General features: G+C 37.5%; 1 protein-coding gene across 1 annotated transcript; it reads left to right on the forward strand.

The window, feature by feature from the left end:
- Positions 1–7,911: 7,911 nt before the first annotated feature.
- CHMP2B (charged multivesicular body protein 2B) lies at positions 7,912–19,673 on the forward strand. Its single transcript, XM_035540573.1, has 6 exons — positions 7,912–8,054; positions 10,921–11,012; positions 13,928–14,122; positions 16,575–16,677; positions 17,538–17,644; positions 17,823–19,673. Exons 1-6 carry the CDS (start codon positions 8,021–8,023, stop codon positions 17,934–17,936), a joined length of 645 nt encoding a protein of 214 aa, XP_035396466.1. The 5' UTR covers positions 7,912–8,020; the 3' UTR covers positions 17,937–19,673.
- The last annotated feature ends 426 nt before the right edge of the window (positions 19,674–20,099 follow it).

The raw sequence follows: 20,099 nt of genomic DNA on the forward strand, positions 1-20,099 counted from the left end.
GAAAAATACCATTGAGTTTCTTTCCCCTCTGCTCCATGGGCTAGGATTTCAGCCTACAGACTTTGATGCACACTATAAAAAACAGTAAAAATAGTTGCAGCCACCAACTCTCTCTCAGCAGAATAGCCCTTTCTCATTACCAAAACTGGGGCAAGACCTGATAGAAGGACTTTTCTGATGAAAGAATGATCATGCACATAATAAAGACAGGCAAGAGGCTCAGAAGAACTCAGCTAAACTGGGACATCAAACCCACCCATGGTTCACACCCTCCATGTAAAATGGTACCAAGTTTCATAATTTCCAAATGTTTTTAGCAACTACAGCTATATCAGGATCAAGGAGTAAATTAGAAGGAAAAAGCAGTATCTAGTGGTAATATTTTACAAGCAAACACTTGTTAAGCTAGTCCCTTCCATTAACTGCATACAAGTTAAGAAAAAAAGAGCCACCACAGACGTGTTTTCTCAGATATCATTTAAAGGTTAAACCAAACAAGCCCCCTGAATAGGGATCTAATTAGATCAAAAGGCTCAGCTCAAGAGATGTGACATTGTACAGGCAGAGAAAGAAAGGAGAGACTGCTCAACACTGCTTCTGTCAGTGACAGTTGAGGTTTCCAGATTGCTACGGATACTCGCATGCGCATCCTGGTGACCTCATTTACCAATGAAACACCTCAGTTATCATATAAAGGGATTATCCATTGAATTCACACTGAAGTTAATATGGCCAAATATCTTTCCTGTCTTTGTAGAGCTGAATCTTCATTTACATGTAGCTGAGCTTTTTTTTTCCCCTGCCTTCCCTTAAGATGGCATGGTTTACTTTAACAAAGTAAAGTGAAGTCAGCATTGAAGGGTTAAGAAAGAAATTGCTAAGTGTGCCATTAAAAAGTTTGAACTAATCTAAAATAAATGCAATGCCTTTTTAAACAGGGAAAACGACATTGGTCCAAATTTAACTTTTTCAATACAGATTCACAGACAGACAACAAAGAGAACATAGACCAAAGAGAACATAGACTCAACTAAAATGAAATGAGATTCAAAACCGCTTCCAGAGTTAGTGCTGAAAACAAAGCATGCACGTGGGCGTACTAGGCTGCACTCTTGCAAGGCATAAACAGAGTCTGCAATAAACTGCTTGATGTTGTCTTGCTGGTCATAAAGCTATGAAAAAAATGAATATGCCATTTTTTTATAACACTTAAGGGCCCAATGCAATACAAACTATAGTTGGCTTTCTGGTAATATATGTTTTGGGAGTAGATAACAGTAAATTTGAGTTTTATATGTGCTTTTGCGATACAGGACTTGAACATATTTTTTGTTGGATTAGACCATTAGGTAGCTATAGCTATTCTCAAAGGACAAGATAAGTGACAAGCCTTCTGAACCCCAGCAAAAATATAAATCACTAAAAAAGATGAGAAATCCTTGATTTAACATTTCCAGTATTGAGATTTTTTTTTTTATTCCTTTTCTATTTAACAGAAACATTAACATTTTTAAAATTTTTAATTACATTTGTCTTCATAAGGATGCAATAATACCAGCACAACTCTATTAAATAAATGTTCGTTTCTTCCCACAGCTTTCAAAAGATAGAATAAAAAATGTTTTAAAGTATAGCTGAATCATCAGAAGTGAAAAGAATTGTTGCCTGAAGGCATGAAAAATACCATGAACTTAGAATAAAAGAAATATTAAAGTCCTCCTACTTCATCTTCTAACTTCTACTTTATCTACTAACTTCTCAAAAGATATCTCCCCCATAAAAATTGTTATAAAAATGCTGAATCAAACAGCATCTATTAAGGATGCATGTTTTCGTTTTCAGAAAGCCCTCTCTTTTGATTCCTTTTCTCTCTATTCTGTTTCTGAACAGTATCATTCATTAGTACAAAACCTCTATCATCACACTTATTCTGACGACTTACACCTCCATTTCTCTACTCTGGACTTCTTTATTTGAACTGTTCATCTACCACTAGCTTATATGTATTCAGCTCTGTAGGACAGTGTTCTTAATCTTTCAACTACTCAGTGCTTCCAGCCTTCTTCCTTTTGTAATGATTGCAACCACCACCATCTTCACCTCCGTTATTCAGGGTTTCAAGCTGAGCATCATCTCCAGATCCTCATTGTTTCTGCTGTATAAAAATCTTACCACTCACTCCTGCATAGCAGCCCAGCTAAACCAGCCTTTCCTATCTAGTCACCAAGCTGAAGCTTAGTCCAGACACTTGTTATTGTGATGCTAGGTGATTGCAACATCTATGTCCTTGATGTAGCTAACCTGGTTCCTTCAATATGATTTGCAGAAGATAGCCTTTTCAATTCATTGCTTTAATTACACTGCCATTTTCACTAACTCCTCCCATTTAGTTCCTTTGGTTACCCACCTGAGATGCACCTCTATTCAAGGCCCTCCCTGGCCTATGCCAATCTCCATACGATCCCACATTCACAGCCCACAGACTCCTTCAGTTTTCATTAATGCTAGCTCTTCACAACCAGTTCTTAAGATTGCTTCTGACAAAACAAGCATCTTTTGTCTTCTTTGCTACTTAGGGCTGTTGGAAAGACTTCTTCACAAGCTGCTACAAAGGTCTTTCAAATACCTTCTTAAGATCTTTTTGCATTGATACCTATGCACAGACAGGATGTGAGGCTACGTAAGAAAACTTCTGGTTTCCTTCCACTGTCCAATATGTTGATGTCCACATATTATTTCTCATTATACTGGGACAACGTATTCTCTGGTGCAGAGTGTGTTTTTGTTTCACATGTATTGAATTCCTAACCCAAAGCAGCCATGTTCTTAGATAATAAAGTAACACAAATGAACAGTAATAACCTTAAACTGAATTTTCTACATTTGTAATGCATGATTTTAGAACAACTCGTACTGTTCTAAACACTATATACTTGAGCAGATGTACATACATTCTCAGATCTGAACCTATTTAACACAAGTCTTTATGCATTAAGCATCTACGTGTGACGAATTCCAGATAAGTTAAATATAACAACTTCACTATTAATGCAGCAATCTTCCTGAGTAACATGCTAATTTTTATCTAAGGTGCACATAGGAAGTACAAATAATAAGAACATTAACAAAAAGGGCTTCTTTTTAGGATCAACAGATTTGTGTTAAAAGCAGATTATTTGAAAACAAGTTACTGAAGCAATATTCAATCAAAATGACTACTCTCAGCCATAAACATACGGGACCCTCTAAGTACCCAGGGTAATAAGTCTTGTATATTATTGCTGGGAATTCCTTCAAAGCCCAAATCATTTTTAGTTTGCAAAGCTCTCTAATTTATTTTCCATGGTTGGAAGGAATCTGCTGCTAAACTAAAAATACAGTTTTACCCCCCATTATCTCTGCACATAAAGAGTCACACAGCTTGAGGCTAGAATTAACATGAGATAGGCTATTATGACTGTAAGAACATTTAGTGGTCCCTGTTGACTTTGCAGTTTGTAATAATAAATATCCTCCCCATAATCTCTCACTTTTTTTCCCCTAAACTTGATGCCTTGAGGAGTTCTTGAAGCTTGTGATAAAATACTAACAGTAGTTACCTATTTTGTTGATAGCACGGATTTCTGCTTCTCCTTGGGCAAAGTCATTTAAAGATATGGTATTTGCAAGTAAATGCTTTTAAAAGTATAACCCTTGATTTCATGAATGCCCTACAGAAACATGATGTCCTACTGTACTTGATTACTGAAGCAAAACTAAATCTGCTTGTACAAAGTAATGTCACTATTTTATAACGAAGTGTTTCCTCTTTCACCAAGGAAGAACCCTGCAATCAGATGTGAAGGTTATAAAGCATGCAGCCTGCAACTCAAAAGAATCTTATCATCACCAATCAAGGTAATAATTAAAACCAGATTTCTATAAGGAGGGGCTACACATTTAAAGCGTTTTACAAAGTATCACACTTCATGCACATGCTAAATGGTGCAGAGTATTTGTGCTATATTAAGAAGATGCTGAAAGTCTCAAACTAACACGTAATCTTTTATACATAAGTGTCTCTATATACTTTGATATTATGTCTCCATACAACACAAAACCTTATTTGCCTAAGTTACATGCATTTATGATTATTTTTTTTTTAGTCTCATCACCACTACTACTCCACCCAACTTTTGCAAACAAAACACATCCAGGAGTAAAAAATTAAGATAAAGACAACATCCTTCAAACATTCAGAGTTCCAATTCATCAAAAGATCTTCAAGCTCTGCAGTAACATCTCACATTTAAGATACTGCAGTTTAACTCATTCTCACTTTTTTTTTTTTAACCCAGAAGCTTGTTAAGTGAATTTAGTGGATTATCAGGCAAAATATTGACATCACAAACCCCTTCTCACATAAACAGACAAATTCAGTCTCCACAGATGTCACACAGTCCTCACAAGAATGAACTAAATCAAAACATGCTTCCATACCTACATGTGTATTTCCCCTCTATCCTGCACGTCTTGCATGCTAGTGGGCACAGATGAATAGCAGCTCTCTGGCAATTGATTCATTTTGAACAGTGAAAGGAAGAATCAATTAAGTTATTTGTAAGACCAACAGTATGCTCCCTGCTTCACATACATGCCTAATTCATCTTAAATTACTAAAAGACAGGCAGCAAGACTTTTAGATTCACTACTACACTCCTCAATATTTTTAAAACTATCTTTTTTTTATTATTATTATTTTTTATTGGGGGGGGGGCGGAGAGCAATGAAAACTTTTAAGGATATAAACTATTTCCAAATAGATAATCCACTGATGTTCTAATCACAACCTGGCTTATTCTTACATTATTCTTACCAAACAGCAACTCATTAGTTATTTGTAGATAGTTAAATACTTTTTGTTATAAAATCTGCCTTATAAATTTAGTTTCAGTGCTGTTACGTTATTTCATACCTGTGCATTTGCTAGATGCAACTCCCCCTCTCCTCCTATAAATGAGGTATTTTTCAGTTCTTGTGAGCTTTACAGGAACGTTGTCTAACCTGTAAGATGAGGGCGAGATGCACTGTATAAAACACTGTTTTTTATACTTGCATACATAGATAAGTGATTTCATTTTGAACAAAGCAGAAGGAATGAATTCCATAACCATGATACCAGATGGAACTTCCAGCATCTCCACTGTTTCTCTCAGTCCTCTTTATCCTCTCCTCTAGGTCCTTCTCATTTATTCCTATTGTTTCTGACTTTAGTTTTCTTCACAAATTTACGCACACACCTTTTACGATGGTAACCTATCCTCTCTTGCACCTTTCCAGCACACCTTCCTCCCAGAACCTCACAGCTTTCTCCCACCGTGTGTATTACCACCACCTCCCTGCTCTGAGGGCACCATGATTTCCAAGTGTTACTAATGAGTGCAATTAGAGATAGCATCATGACACACACACACACAGAGGCTTCAAGGGATTCATACACCTAAATGCAACCACAACATTCAGCCTGACTTTTCCATTTCGTCCTCCTCCTAACTCAATCTGCCTTCGTATTACAAGGCATAAGTCACGTTAGCCTTTACATGATGATCTCACAAACTCTTAAATATGAAGGTGCTGTGTCTATTTTCAGTGGAGCTTCTCCATGATAAAGTAAAGCATGTGTAAGTCTCTGTGGGACTTGGAACACATCCAGCTGCTGAAGCCCCAAAGACACTTCTCTTTACAACCTTGTTTTATGCTATAAGCATTTCATATAACAATACATTTATACAGTTCTTTGATCATTTATCTTAACCAGGCTCCTACAATTTTCAGCTTATCCACTTCATTCTTTACTACACATGGCCTCATTTAATTTTCTTATATCTGCAGATGAGAAATTAGGCCCAGAAGAGATCAAACGGTACTGAATTTGGGTCATTATCCACAAAGCATCCCAAGACAGCTTGCCTTAGATTGCCAGCTTGCAAGGTTTCCCCCACCCTAGCAAGGGAGGTAAAGAAGACTAACAACTTGCATTAGACCAACTGATATAGTCAGAAAGCTTGAAAAGATTTCAAGCATAACCTTGAGCTTCAAGACTCATACGCATGGAAGCTCACTTCCCCCCGCCCCCCTTTCCTCCAAGTGTATAAGAAAAGTATTTTTCCAGATCAGCTGCTACATGGACTATCCTGGAGAACAGTATGTAGAAGCGTTGCCTTACAAGAGTGTCTTCATATCAGCCATTTTTTTTCAGAGCACCTGTTTTAAGTAGACTGAACCTAAGTCACCTATTTTAAATTAACAATATGCTTAAATATTTTAATGGCCCACAGCCAGAATAGCTTATACACACATAGATTAAAAAATCATTTTTTGCACTTTGAAGGTGTTCGGTTTCAAGTTAATACAGGATTGAAGGTGTTCGGCTTCAAGTTAATACAGGATATCATACCATTCTTCTGAGCCGGTGTTGTTGACTCTGTCTTCAACAAACAGAAAATAAGCAGCCCCTTCTTCTGTTTGCTACTGATATTTGCATATGGTCACTAAGGAAGGGTTATTTATTCCATCTGATTGATTTTTAAAGTTTGATTATAGCATAAAAGACTACTTTTTTTTTATTATTTATTTTTCAAATAGACCTTGAAACAGGACATGGAGAATCTACAGGCAACACTGAAGTTTAAGCATTAGTCTTTTTAAGAGATAAATTCAAGGACTTCTCAGTGTATGGTACCATAACAGCAATCAGGTTTGGAGCACAAAAAAACAACACTTGGCAAGCAATAGCTCAGACGTACTTTATTTATCGCAGTCATGAAGTCTATTATGGACAGCTTTGTTTCTCTCATCACAGAAAACATTCATGAAGAAATATTATGGAAAAGTGCTTTTCTGGTCTCATAGCTAATTAGCTCATTTTAAGAGTGGCCTGTAGTTAAGCTGCCCAGACTTTCTCTCAGGAAAGTGGAGAACTGAGCGTCAATTACAAGGTGTCTCCTCCCCTTCATCTGTGCGTTTTTAAAGCCAGAATTTCAGTTTTGCTTACTAACTCATCCCTGATTTGACTGAACAGACAGTAACAGATACAAAGGAATAAACTTGCAAAGTGTATTTTACCTACTTTACAGTGAATTGTTAAATTTCCATAGTATTTATGTGATCAAGCATGACCTGAATTTTAGGCTAGCGCAACTAGATTAGAAGAACAACTAGCACTAAAAGGCCATGCAGACAACAATGAAAACTTGCTATTTGGAATTAAAATCAGTACTTCCAGAAAATTAAGTAGCACTGTCACAAAATAAATAGCTTATAGTTACATATGCTCACATAAATCTTTACACTGTTATTATAATATTCCAGTAGATTCACACAGGGTTATAAAAGTGTGGTTGATGAGGGTACCGCTACCATAAACTTACGGTTCTTCCCCAGGTTAGATTTAAATCCAGCTATCAAAATAGATTACAGTTGCCTGTTTTTCCTTACAAATTACATTTTAAAAAGGACCAACAGTTTCAGGGGAGGGAAGGCATGCACAGCTAGTGTTCAAACCGCCAGCTCTGTGTTTTCTTCAGTGCAGTGTTACCTCCAGTGTGGTGTTTTTTTCCTAACTAGTTGGAGCACACATAGTTAATCGCTAACGATAAAACCACAGCTAGGTACGAGCCACCTCATTAAAAATTAAGGCTTGCAATCAGACACCGAAACCCATGAGAATTTTCACTTTTTTCCCCCACTGTCGCGCCCCGGGGCAGCTGCGGCCCCTGGCGGATCGGGGACCGCGGCCGCCCCAAGCCGAGGCCAACTCAGCCCGACCGCCAGCCCCGAGCCGGGGCCGCCTCATTCCTATTCCCAGCCCTATTCCCGGTTCCATTCCCGGCCGGGGAGGCGTGGAAGAGCCGCAGCCCGTCCCCGTCCCCGTCCCCGTCCCGCCCCTCGCCGGCGGTGAGGCGGAGCCGGGCGGGTTTGCGGGCCCTGGCCGCTTCCTGGTCACCGCAGCAGGAGGAGGCTGACGGAGCCCGCGGAGGCCATGGCCTCGCTTTTCAAGAAGAAGACCGTGGACGGTGAGGGGGCGGCTGTCCCCGGCCCTTGTAGGGGCCCCGGGTACGGGGGAGATGGGACCGGGCGGGGCGGCCTCGGGCCCCGCGTCCCGGCGGAGCTGGAGCTCGGGAGCTCACGAGCTCACCGAGCACAGGGCCCCGGGCCCCGTCTGGGGGTGTCGGGGGGTAAAGGGGGGACACACGCATGTCTCTGCCCGGGGCCGGGACACACCAAAAATGCCTGCGGGGAGCTTGCTGGAGCAAACGGGGAGGGGGCCGAGTGCTTTTGGGGTTGGAGAGGAGACGGTGGGCGAGGGTCTTGGGACAGGTTGGTCTCGTCGTCTCTGTGGCCGGGCTGTTAACAGATCTGTGTGTAAGAGTCAGCTTCTGGAAAGTGAAGCCAGGAAGAATTGCTTTGCTCCCGAGTAACTCCAGGACACACCAGGCAGCCCCCCGAGGAGGCGTTGTTGTCTCATGCAACACCTGGGGCAGAGGCCAGGTGTTGGCAAGAGCCCTGAAAGTGGCTGAGTGGTGGTGTGTTGGGTGTCCCCTGTCAAATCACGTGAGGCTTGGCTTGAGAAGTGCCCACCAAAAATGACGCTACACGTTAGCCAATTGTAGTTCACCGAGGAAGAGTACGTAGTTCCCACTTGTTCCTTCCCATTTCTGGCGCGCAGTCTGCAAGGGGGGGGAAGGAGGAGATGACTGCGCTCCCATGGCCAAGGCAGGTGACGGCAGCGAGGTCAGGGCATCTCTGGTCCAACCAGTTCTCCGTAATGCAGGCGCGTCCTCCTTACCCCAGTGTGCAAGAGCAGGTGCCACAGGGGGATGGCCGTTGGCAGAAGGCTGCCTCAGAAATACCCCATCATCTTCTTGCTGCTGGAGCAGAGCTAGGGTTTGGGTTCTTGTTCAGAGTTCTCATCTTGTCCCTCACTTGCAAAAATAAATGGAAGGGCTTGAACGTAATTGAAGGCAAGTGTTCTATTCGGTTTATTGCTATCTTTAGTTTAAGCCATGACGTGAGATAAGAGCAAGGGAAGAAAAAAAAGAAAAAAAAATCCTACAGGAATAAGCATTGTGCTAGCCCTTATTGTCTCCTGACAATTATATTCCTAGTTTCTTATTGTCTTTAAGTTCCTACTTCTCAAGTTTTCTGCGCTAAGGGGATTTTTTTAATAGTTACTTCAGTTAGAGAAGACAGTCTTGTATGTAGCTATTAAGCCTTTTCTTTCATTTTCACAAGTGCAGCTGTGCAAGTAATATACGATTGTCTACCTTCAAAATTACTTGCCTGTAGCATTTTTTTTTCAGAATAATTCTCTATGATGCTTTGCTCATGTGAAGAACGTAACGTTATGTACTGTATCATCCTTCAGCTCTTTGTTAATGTCCATTGAAAAGTCTGCATTTCCCGAAGATGATTTTTATGTATTTCTAGGAGAAGGGGTAGCTAGTACTATAAAAAGAAGTCTCCTTACAGAGTTTGTTTGCAATATGTGTTTATTTGCTTGAAAATGATTGATGGGAGGGGGTAATGCATGTCCTCTTCAAAATACTACTGAAGATTTGGGGGTTTTTTAATTGGAACCTGTCAAGTTTGAAGTTATTTCAGGCATGGATATTTTACAGTATCTCTTACTGTGAGAAAACAGAGTCTGAATGCCTCTTTGTTTCTAGAAAAATAGTTGCAAGCCTTAACAACTGAAAAGGGCGTCTGTGTATCAACAATTTATCCTTCATGCTATCATTTCTGCTGGTAACTGTGCCTGTTTGCATTGATTTTTCACGTGCCTCAGACTTTAAGTACAATGGCATAACCCCACTATGATATTCCTTCCGTGGATTAGACACAAAATTTACATGACAGTACACTCCTGTTAACCTTTCATCCAAAGTTTATCTAAGAGTAGATGCATGCATTAGGAATAAATGAATCTTTCTAACAGCATTAAATTGTTTCCTTTATAAAGGTCAGAGGATGCTGAGTCACATGCAGACTTCTCTACCTTTGCCCAGGTGAATCACACCTAAGCACTCACTGTAAATTCTAACAAAAGTTAATTGCAACTAGTGTGACTGACGCCTACATTAAAAGTAATACTTTTAGTAAGTGGGTGTTACCAGTAAAAAACTTTTAAATAGCAGAGTGGACAAAACATTTATGAAATATGATATATTTCATGTGATAGCATTCAAGCTTCTGCATGCTTTGTCAGCTGTCAGAAAACTTAAATTTGCTATAAAGGCCTCCACTTTTGTACCTAAATATTCTTAGGCATCTACTAATTGAAAAAGTTTGTAAATTATTGCTTCATAGTCTAACTTGAAGTCGAGCTGTACAGATGTAGTACATTTATGGAGAAAAATAATCTCCATTAAACCAGAATGAGGACAGAGAAGAGCAAGATCCAAGATTCGCATCTCAAAGTAACTTCACTGTTTCCATGGACCTAAGAACTCTTTAACTTCTCTGGGATCTCATATATTAGATTTCTTCAGCTGACCTCCTTCTTGCAGTTGGGTCTGACTTGTTGAAAAAGTCTGAGCTCACAGTGACAACGTTAATCCTGAGTTAGGCTTGAAACTTGTGAAAAAGTGTGCGTACCTAACCCATACCGTAGGGTTAAGGCTCTTGCTATGGTGCAAAGAAATAGTCTAGGTAAAATAGCCTTTTTGTTACTGCATATGGCCTATTCTGTTGAAACATAATTGTGGTGTATACATTAAATATGGGCAAAATACAATGTTAGGTATGTGAGATACCAACAATTCTTTTGATATCTGGCTGTTCGTTCTGAATGAGAAGAAACTGACACACGTGTCTGCAGAGCACTCAGCAAACGAGATGTTTATGTAATATTGAAAACCTTTTTCTATATTTTCTTTCCAGATATAATAAAGGAGCAAAATCGAGAGTTAAGAGGTACACAGAGGACCATAACCAGAGATAGAGCAGCACTTGAAAAACAGGAAAAGCAACTGGTAAGTACAACAGGGAATTTTATTTTACTCTTTAAAGACAAACACCTGCCCAATATAACAAAAAAAATATGCAAAGTGCTGAAGATACTACTCAGTACATAACAACTGAACACTGAAAAATTGGATTTTTGACTTCTCAGTTATTAAAATTTTGTTGGAAAACTATTTACTATCTAAAAGTGATTCTCAGTGTTTAACATAGGTAGAACCAGAAACAACGTATTTGGATTAAATAAGTATATTAACTTTTTTCCCCTCCATCCTTAGTATTCTCTGTCCTTCAGAAGGTTTTTTTTCTAACAGGCTTTTGAATCAATGGTCTAGTAGTGGGAAAACTAAAAATTGTCAGTGCTACCATGCATTACCATGACTCTCCAGGGGGAGAAAGTGCTTGAAAAAGCATAGAATGTTATGAATACCCCCATGGGGTTATTCTTTTCATTCATCTAGAACTTCCCTAAAGCTAGCTAATAATATTAAAAGTATCTGCCTAAACTAAGATTTCTTGAAAACTTAGTGAATAGGGTTTATCAAGTATTCAATGAATGGATGCTGCACCTGTGTGGCAGTATAATAGTTTAAATGGATGTGACAGATGGTGTGGTTTGATGCATGAAGATACCCTCCAACTGTGGGAAAAGCTATGTAAAGCCAGTTACTGTTTCAGTCGCTACTAAGGTGTTTCATGGCAGCAAGTCACATGAATATTGAGAGCTGGGTATAAGAAACTAAAAGAGGTCACAAAAAGGGTTTCTTGAAGCCTTGAACAGGTAAGATGTAATAGGCTACTCATAGATCAGGTATTTTTCAGTACGAAATGTTCTGAGTCTGGAAAGACCTTAATTTTCATGAATACTTATGTTGAAGTTCTGATTATTTGTGACATTGAATTGTTTCAGAAATATTGAATTTCTAAGGAGAAGAAAGGAGTAGTGAATCAGGTCTTCAAAAGAGTTAAAAATATACTGTTTGTGTGAGAGAGTCAATGGACGATAAATATTAATTTTTCTGAGTTAGATCAGGTGAAAAAGGACCAAGGATTTGTCAGTCAATCCCAGAACATTTTGTTATGTTCTTTCCCCAGAAAGTATTTTTCTCCTGAACTATGAGATACTATTCTGAATACCTAATATTGTACAGACAGTTCTATTTCAGTTCTGTAACCTCATATAACTATATGAATTTTGATTTTTTTTTTTTTTCAGAAGAACATAACTGACTTGGATAAGCTAACCCCAAAAATCTCAAAAGCAAATAGTGTGTTGCAGCTTGCTAGCCAAGTTCTTCTTTGTTAAGAATAAAATAATCAATATATATGGTTTGATTTCTCCACCTGGGTTGTCTGCAGTAATATAGCAATGGTTGGTGTCGGTTTATATTTCACTTTGAAAATCAAGTTATATATGCTACTTAGGTATTGATCTCAGTGAGAAAATCAAATGCTTGCCATTAAAACTAATGTGCAAACTAGAATTTGCTGGTGAGCAAGCTAATCTCTCCTATACTTTGCAATTATTGAGTTGTTGAAAAAAAGAAAATTCTGGGCTTGCTATAGAATTCTGGTTTTGTGATCTCCACGAGCTACCTACACAGAGGACATCTTTGCATATATTTCTGGCCTCTAATATTTGAACAGTCTTATGTTCCTTACTTGCTGATCTGTACTTTCTTGGGTTAAAAATGATATTTATGACAAAACCCTCCAGAAATTACAGACTTTTGGAGAACATCTTGTGCTGGTGCCATCTCTATAGTAAGCTTAACCATGATCTTCCCTAGTAGTAAACTTAACACAATGGGTCAGTTTACATTTGCCTTTAAATATGACTGTTTTGCATATTCTAGTGACCAGCGTTTACTTTTTCGGTCCTACATATCCTCTTAAAAGTGCATTTTTCTGGACCACCAGTGTACATAAAGTGAAGCATCTGTATTTTCATAGCAGGTGTATTCTCCTGAAGAGTTACAGTGCTGGTCTTAGAGGCTACTTTTACTTAATGGTAAAAATCAAAATGTATAACTGGTATCATAAAAAGAACTCAGTTACTATAGCAAACTCTCTTTAAAAAGGCTAAAAAGGAAAAACGTTTGGAAAGTTTACATTACCGAGTCACAAATCAAAAGGAATAGTTTTAAATAAATCTGTTAGCAGAGATTTTTTTGACAAACTTTTCCTTGGTACCTCTGGGCTAAATAATTCTCCCTGGATTGATAAATAGGTTTGTTTCTTGTAAGTCATTGCTGTCTACAACATGCACTGACAGATGGACAAAATATACCGCTTTTATTATGTGCTAAGCTAAGTCCAGGTAAATGGTGTCAGCAAACAGAGCCTATGGTTGTTGCCTATCTCCCATTAATCCACAAAAAGGTTACGAGATTCTCTTTAAGCTGAAAAAGCGTTTAGCAGAGCATATGAACTTGCCATTTCTTCCATTCACAATATGGCTTACTAGTGAATGTAAGAAAGAAGATTAGAAATTGCACTAACAACTGGTTGGCCATAATCATTTCCTCACTTTTTTTGAAGTGTTACTCCATGCCCAGATATGGAATTGAATGTTCACATATAAATTAATATGACATTATGCAAAAGTTGATGTGAGGCCTTTTGGGGAAACGGTGTGCTACTGTGTTATAATTCAGTTCTGTTGTTTTCTTTTTTTTTTTTTTCCTCTGTCAAAGCTCAACAGCATTGCACTTATTCTATTAAGTAACCTTGGAAGAAAAGCAAGTATTTTACTATTTATGTAACTTTTAATGTCCTGAAAAAAAAGTCAAGAGAATTTCTCAATCAAAAAGAGAATAAATCAAGAGAATAACTTCCGGAATTTTATTCAAGTTAAGGCTTGAACATTTTATAAAGTCTTTGAATGAAAATTCAGTAGAAATTATTATTTGTTGATTTTTAATAGGAACTGGAAATAAAGAAGATGGCTAAGACTGGTAACAAGGAAGCCTGTAAAGTTCTAGCAAAACAGCTTGTACAATTGCGGAAACAGAAAAATCGAACATATGCTGTTAGCTCTAAAGTCACTTCTATGTCAACTCAAACAAAGGTCATGAACTCTCAGATGAAGATGGCAGGAGCTATGTCAACTACAGCAAAAGTAAGGTGCTATAAGACATTCTTTTACATTAAAATGCAGTATATGCTTACAAAAAGTTAACTTGTGTTATTTTGCTTACAGCAATTGAAGGAAAGCAATTGAATAAAGTGTATTGCTTAATAACCTGACCAGTATTGAGGATATAATAGGGAAATGTAATTTGATTCATATTATCAATTTTTTGAATAGTCAATTCTGCCAGTTAGTGTCTAAGCAAGCATATTTTCTTGGGCTAGACATCTGTCAAATGTTTACATGATAAAAATCAACTCTATACCAGTGGAAGAACTTTGTTAGTAGATTAAAAAATAAAAATAAAAAATTAACAAACAAACCATGCCATTACAGTATCTTGCTTGTATGTCACGTTGCAAGCAGTTTTTATTGGGAAAAAGTGGGGCACGCTTCAGATAGAAATCAAAGCAGCGTGTCACAGTAGCTGTGTAGTTTATGTGACGAGTAGGTTATTACTTCGCATCTTACATTTCTGCAGAAATTTAATCTGGAATTCCCTGTCATTCTCACTCTTCATGCTCTAAGGATCCAGTATTATGTTTTCTTGCAAATCTTGGTTCATAAAAGGCCCTGAAAAATCTCAGTTATCCTAGTCGTGAACTTTTTCCAATTTCTGCAAACTGACAAATAGGGAGCTTCCTTTTGGTAATGAGGATTGTTCAGCTCAAGGTGCAGGAAATAGAATTAGCACACATAATTGTAGACAAATACTACTTTTATAGAGTCCAAGATAAATCCAGTTATGTGGCAGTTAAACCTAAAAAAACAGCACAACTTAATGCAGAAAGTAATTATGGCTTTTTAAAAAAGGTATTTAGAAGCATTATTTTGGCAAGTATCAACCTCTTAGTGAGACAGAGTTGTAGCTCTGCAACAAGCTTTCTATTTACTAGGACTAACCCACAAAGGGTTGGCTTGTCTGACCACACAACCTGTCAAGTTAAACAGTTTACTCAACGGTCTGTAACAGTCTTACATATGAATAATTTGATCTTGCTTTTTAATTATTACATTGTCCATGAGATATCTTGGATTAAGTTTCTCAAAACCAAGGTATTACAAAGCTAATTATTAAGATGTAGTCAGTTAAAATATTTGAAAAAATATTCCAAGCAGCATCTAGAAAGGTGATGGTTTTTGAAACACAGCAGATACTTCTATGGACAAATTTGTGTAACATTATCAGAAGGTATTAAATTATTTTGGTCACTTTTAAAGTGAACATCTTTGCTTCATCCACCCAGGAAGGTTGAAAAAGAAAGTATTTAGTAGTGCATTTTGAAGCTTATAAATTGTTCTCAATCTCATAACCATTAGTGAATGCAAGCTACTACATCTCATGAGATGTCTAAATATAAATATAGATGTGAGCAGTTTAAATGGAAAGTCTAGCTATATTTAAGAAGATAAGAGTTGACTTGATAGCAACTCTTTTGATTAACCTATACAGCTACTACTGGCTTCATACAAGCACTTCTGCCTTCATTTCTGATTTTGTTTAAAGTGATCATGTACTATGCTTCACATGTTATATGAATTTCAAAGGTTATGTTCATATTCATATTATATGAATTGAAAAAATTTGTTCTGGACTTTGAGGATGTTAGCTTGTTAGAATTCTTCAACTCCAGTTATAGATGAGTATCAAAACTATTTGCACTAAATTGAAATATCATTTATATATCTTCAGCAAATATAGGTCAGATGCATGATTAAAGTCCAGTGAGTAGTCATCTATGTCCAGAATTAGTGCCATACATGCTAAAAAGTATTTGAATAATATTTTGAAAGCTTCACATTCCACGTATTTGTCTTACATGTTGAGGCAACTGTTTGCATTCACTAATGGTTATGAGGAAGAAAGCTGCAAAGGCAATGCTGCATACTTATAGTAAAACAGACGAAGTTCATTACACCATCACAGAAAGTTGTCTACCCAGTGCAAAGGTTTACCATAAGCTGCGTACTTCCTGAGCGTTTTAATATTCACTTTTCAGGTAAAAGTAAATTTTTTCCATGAAGAAGTAACATAGAGAAACAATTGCAATTTAACGTCTGTCCTCTAGTGGTGGTTGAAATAAATGTACCATACTGAATAAAAAACCTGCAGCCATGTACCTCTGTAAAATGTATAGACTGCAACTAAGGAAATGTTTTCCCATTCTTTTCATTAAGATTAGGCAGATTTTTCCTAATACACAGCTAGGAGAAGGGGTGTGGTAGGTTAGCAGACAACATTATTTCTTACTGAGTACAGACTGTTTATTGATCTTCTGTGTATCTATAGTTCTCTCGGGACGTAAAAAGACTAGGAAAGTGAAATTTGGACTGAAGGGTATTTTCTATTAGAGAAGTCTTATTCCTTCTTAATGCATGTATTGGCCGTTACTAATGTCTCACTGTGTAATTGAGGTGATTTTTTTTTCAATTTTATTAGACAATGCAAGCAGTTAATAAGAAAATGGATCCACAGAAAACACTACAAACTATGCAAAATTTCCAGAAGGAAAATATGAAGATGGAAATGACTGAAGAAATGAGTAAGTGCAGGGAACACCTAGCAGCATGCCATAGTATTCTTGAAGGGGTAGAACCAGTCTAGGAACAGGGTTTGAGACCACTTCAAAACCTTGTTGGCATAACTAATAGGAGAATGTGAAAAATTGCCCTTTCCATATCTGATTGTTCTGTATGTGCCTTTTGTTCTGGGATTGGACACTTAAAAATGTTGAGTTTAACAGAGATTATTGATCATCTCAGCTTTATATACATGGTGGTATGGGATGCGTTTGTCTCCTTTTTGATTTTAAGCCACAAACTTACTTTTGGGGTGTGATATGGAAAAGGAGTTTCTTTCAGTGTCAATCCACTGCCAACTAAATAGTACAGAACTTCCCAGTGTTGCGAGCACAGCTTGCATCCTATCCTAACCCCTGCCACTGTGTTGGCCCTAGTAGGTAGCATGGACTCAAAACAGGATTGTTGAGCAGGATGTCAACATCTCTACTGCTCAGAATTGTATTGTTGCAATTCAGAAAATAGGTCAGTAACAATTTTGCGATTTGTTTTGAAGAAGGGCTTTTTTAATGGAACTGTAGATGATATTTCTGAGAAATGTTAAAATCTAGTGGAGGGAAAATAGAGCAACTGAACTATTTTGGAGAAACCAAACATTTTTATAAAAGCAGTCATGCCTTACCCTGTTGTCCCTTCAGTTGTACTCACAGGCTGTGCACAGCAGAGGTAAGAATACCTCTCCAATATAAAGATGCTTTCTGCTGATATCTTATCCAGTGGTATTATTACTTCATTTTGGGAGAGTTGAAAGATGACACTAGGTTATTTTTGTCATCTCATCTTTGCATAACGCAATGTGTTGGTTTTGTTTTTTTCTTTGAAGTTAATGACACTCTGGATGATATCTTTGATGCTTCTGATGAAGAGGAAGAAAGCCAGGATATTGTTAACCAGGTGCTTGATGAGATCGGAATTGAAATCTCTGGAAAGGTATGGATGGTTTTGCTTAGCTCACATATTTCTTCCCCTTCATTCCTGCTTTTTGTCGTTTTTTTTTTGTCCCCCAAAGAGTTTATTCTAACATCCTTTATTTTAAAGTCCTGTTCTGGAAGTCAGGTTGTCATAAAATGTATTCTTTTGACTAAAGAAAATTTCTGTCTCCTTCTAGATGGCCAAAGCTCCATCAGCTGCCAGAGGCTTACCGTCTGCATCAACATCAAAAGCTTCTACCATATCAGATGAAGAGATCGAACGGCAGCTCAAAGCGTTGGGAGTTGATTAGCTTGATGGCAATAGTCTGCCTTCTAATTATTCAGCTGCAGACAGATGTAAAAAGTGCAAATACTCTTTCAATGCAACCAATGCCTAGGAAAACTCTGAAGCTTCAGAAATGACAACTTGAAGTTGGTACTAGGGAGGGAGAAGGGGAGAATACTTTGAATCAACTGATAGGAAGAAGTACACTTGCTGCGACCAGTGCATGCCATCTTTTTGAGCACTGGATTGAATAGGGATGTAGTTCTAATGATAAATTTATACCTGATCTGAATCTGACCTCTGTTGAATTCAAAGTTTTCTTCTATCTCAGTTCCTTTTCTATCTTTAGAATTGGCAATTCTGTGGCTGGTGGTGGTGTCTCCTAGGACAGCACCTGTATAATATATATCCTTTTTATAAAACTATCACTATAGAAAAAAATTTAGTCTGACATCTTGGCACAAATGAAACTTCACCTTTGCTCTTAGATGAAAACTGTTTTGTTTTGATGAGAAATAGCCTTGGACATCCAGAACATTTAGGCAGAAAGAAAAAGCAGTTTATGCATTTCTTTCAGGTTTGTGAAGTAACTTTGAGTTGATTAAAAATAGCTGATTGTTCTTTTTACCGAAGGGGAAGGATACAGTCCTTGTGCAGTTAATTTTACTGGAAAAGGATTTATGTTAGTGAACTTCGTTCCATGAAAGGCACTGATTGAACTCAATTGTACTGTAAAATAGCTAGTTTCAACAGAATTGCTGTGCCTTTATGTATATAAATCTTGTACTCTTGTGATTTTTTTCCAAATGAGTCTTTGAAAGGAGAGTAAACTGTAAGAAAGATAGTTTCCACAAAACACTATGGTGTGAGCTCTGTGTACACTTGATAAGACTCAGTGAAGTTTAGAAATGCACTTGTTCAGAAATGCTACTTGCGCATTTGCAAAAAGGACATTTGCCTGAAACATTTGTATATATTTTACAGTATTTCATAATGGGAGATAACTGTGCATAATGGAATTGTTTACTAAGATGCAGTTGAGCACATTGATAAGCTAAATTTAAATTTTAGTTAGAACAATTTTGGATGATACATGATAATTACTTGTCTAAACACTATAATAAAAGTGTTCTGGTTCCATGAAGGCTTTTCTGTGGTCTCTGAGCTGCATCAGAATGATTCCGGCTTTAGGTGGAATACATTTGGCTACCAAAATAAGAACTGTTGACATTTTGAACAGATGACAAAGTCTGAGAATGTCATTCAGAGTTATGACTTCCCAGATTGTATAAAGTTCCTCAGCCCTTACTCTGATGTAGATTACTTTTCCTAAGTTGTGCTGATTTACTGGGGCTGTTCATTGAACAGAAACAACAAAATCATTGTGGTTATAAAGAAAAAAGTAAAATACCTCCTAAGATTAAAACCAGAATAACTTTGGGGTACAAATATCATAAAAAGACTTTGCTGCTAGGAAAAGTGTAGCAAGAAACCATAACCTCTATGAATCTACTGTTGTCACATCATCTGCTTTAGGGTTAAAATCACCAGAGAAAGAAAAAACAGGTGAACCTTCATCTGTTTTTTGATATAGAAATTGAGGTGTTCTTTCTCTTTGGAGGAAGTAAGGGACATACTATTAATCTGTGAGGTAGTGGGTAGGAATGTGTAAGTTTATATATTGCATATATCTCTGATACGAGGTGAATTTTTTTTTTCAATTTATTTTGTAAAAATCTAATAAAAGGCTTTTTACTCCACAGTGATTCTGTCCTCTGTAAGGTTAGTCTTACACATCAATCTCTTGGTGGGCTTTCTTTGGACTTCTGTTAGATCTGTTATGGGTCTTGCTGATGACCTCTTAGCTTCCATAAGAATTTTGATACCGTTGCTGCTTTTGGTTGTGGGGAGTTTGAAACAGTTCTGCTCTTCAGGCTGTACAGCTACAAGAGCAAAAACTTTGATGGTGTATCAGCTCTGCTCCCTTACACCGTATTTCTCCTTTCCTTGCCTTTCAGTGTTAAAATCCGAGCTTAAAGCCACAAAGACAGCAGCTAAGTTCAGAACATTTGACCAACCTGGAATTTTAATTATTATACTGTGACTTTTTTTTTCCTAATAGTTCCGTTTCCTAAATATAAGCTGGCTTTTGACCCAAGCTATAAAGGACCGTAATATTTACTTAAGT

The sequence above is a fragment of the Cygnus atratus genome, chromosome 1, assembly GCF_013377495.2.
Source record: "Cygnus atratus isolate AKBS03 ecotype Queensland, Australia chromosome 1, CAtr_DNAZoo_HiC_assembly, whole genome shotgun sequence".
In the NCBI taxonomy this organism is placed as follows: Eukaryota; Metazoa; Chordata; class Aves; order Anseriformes; family Anatidae; genus Cygnus; species Cygnus atratus.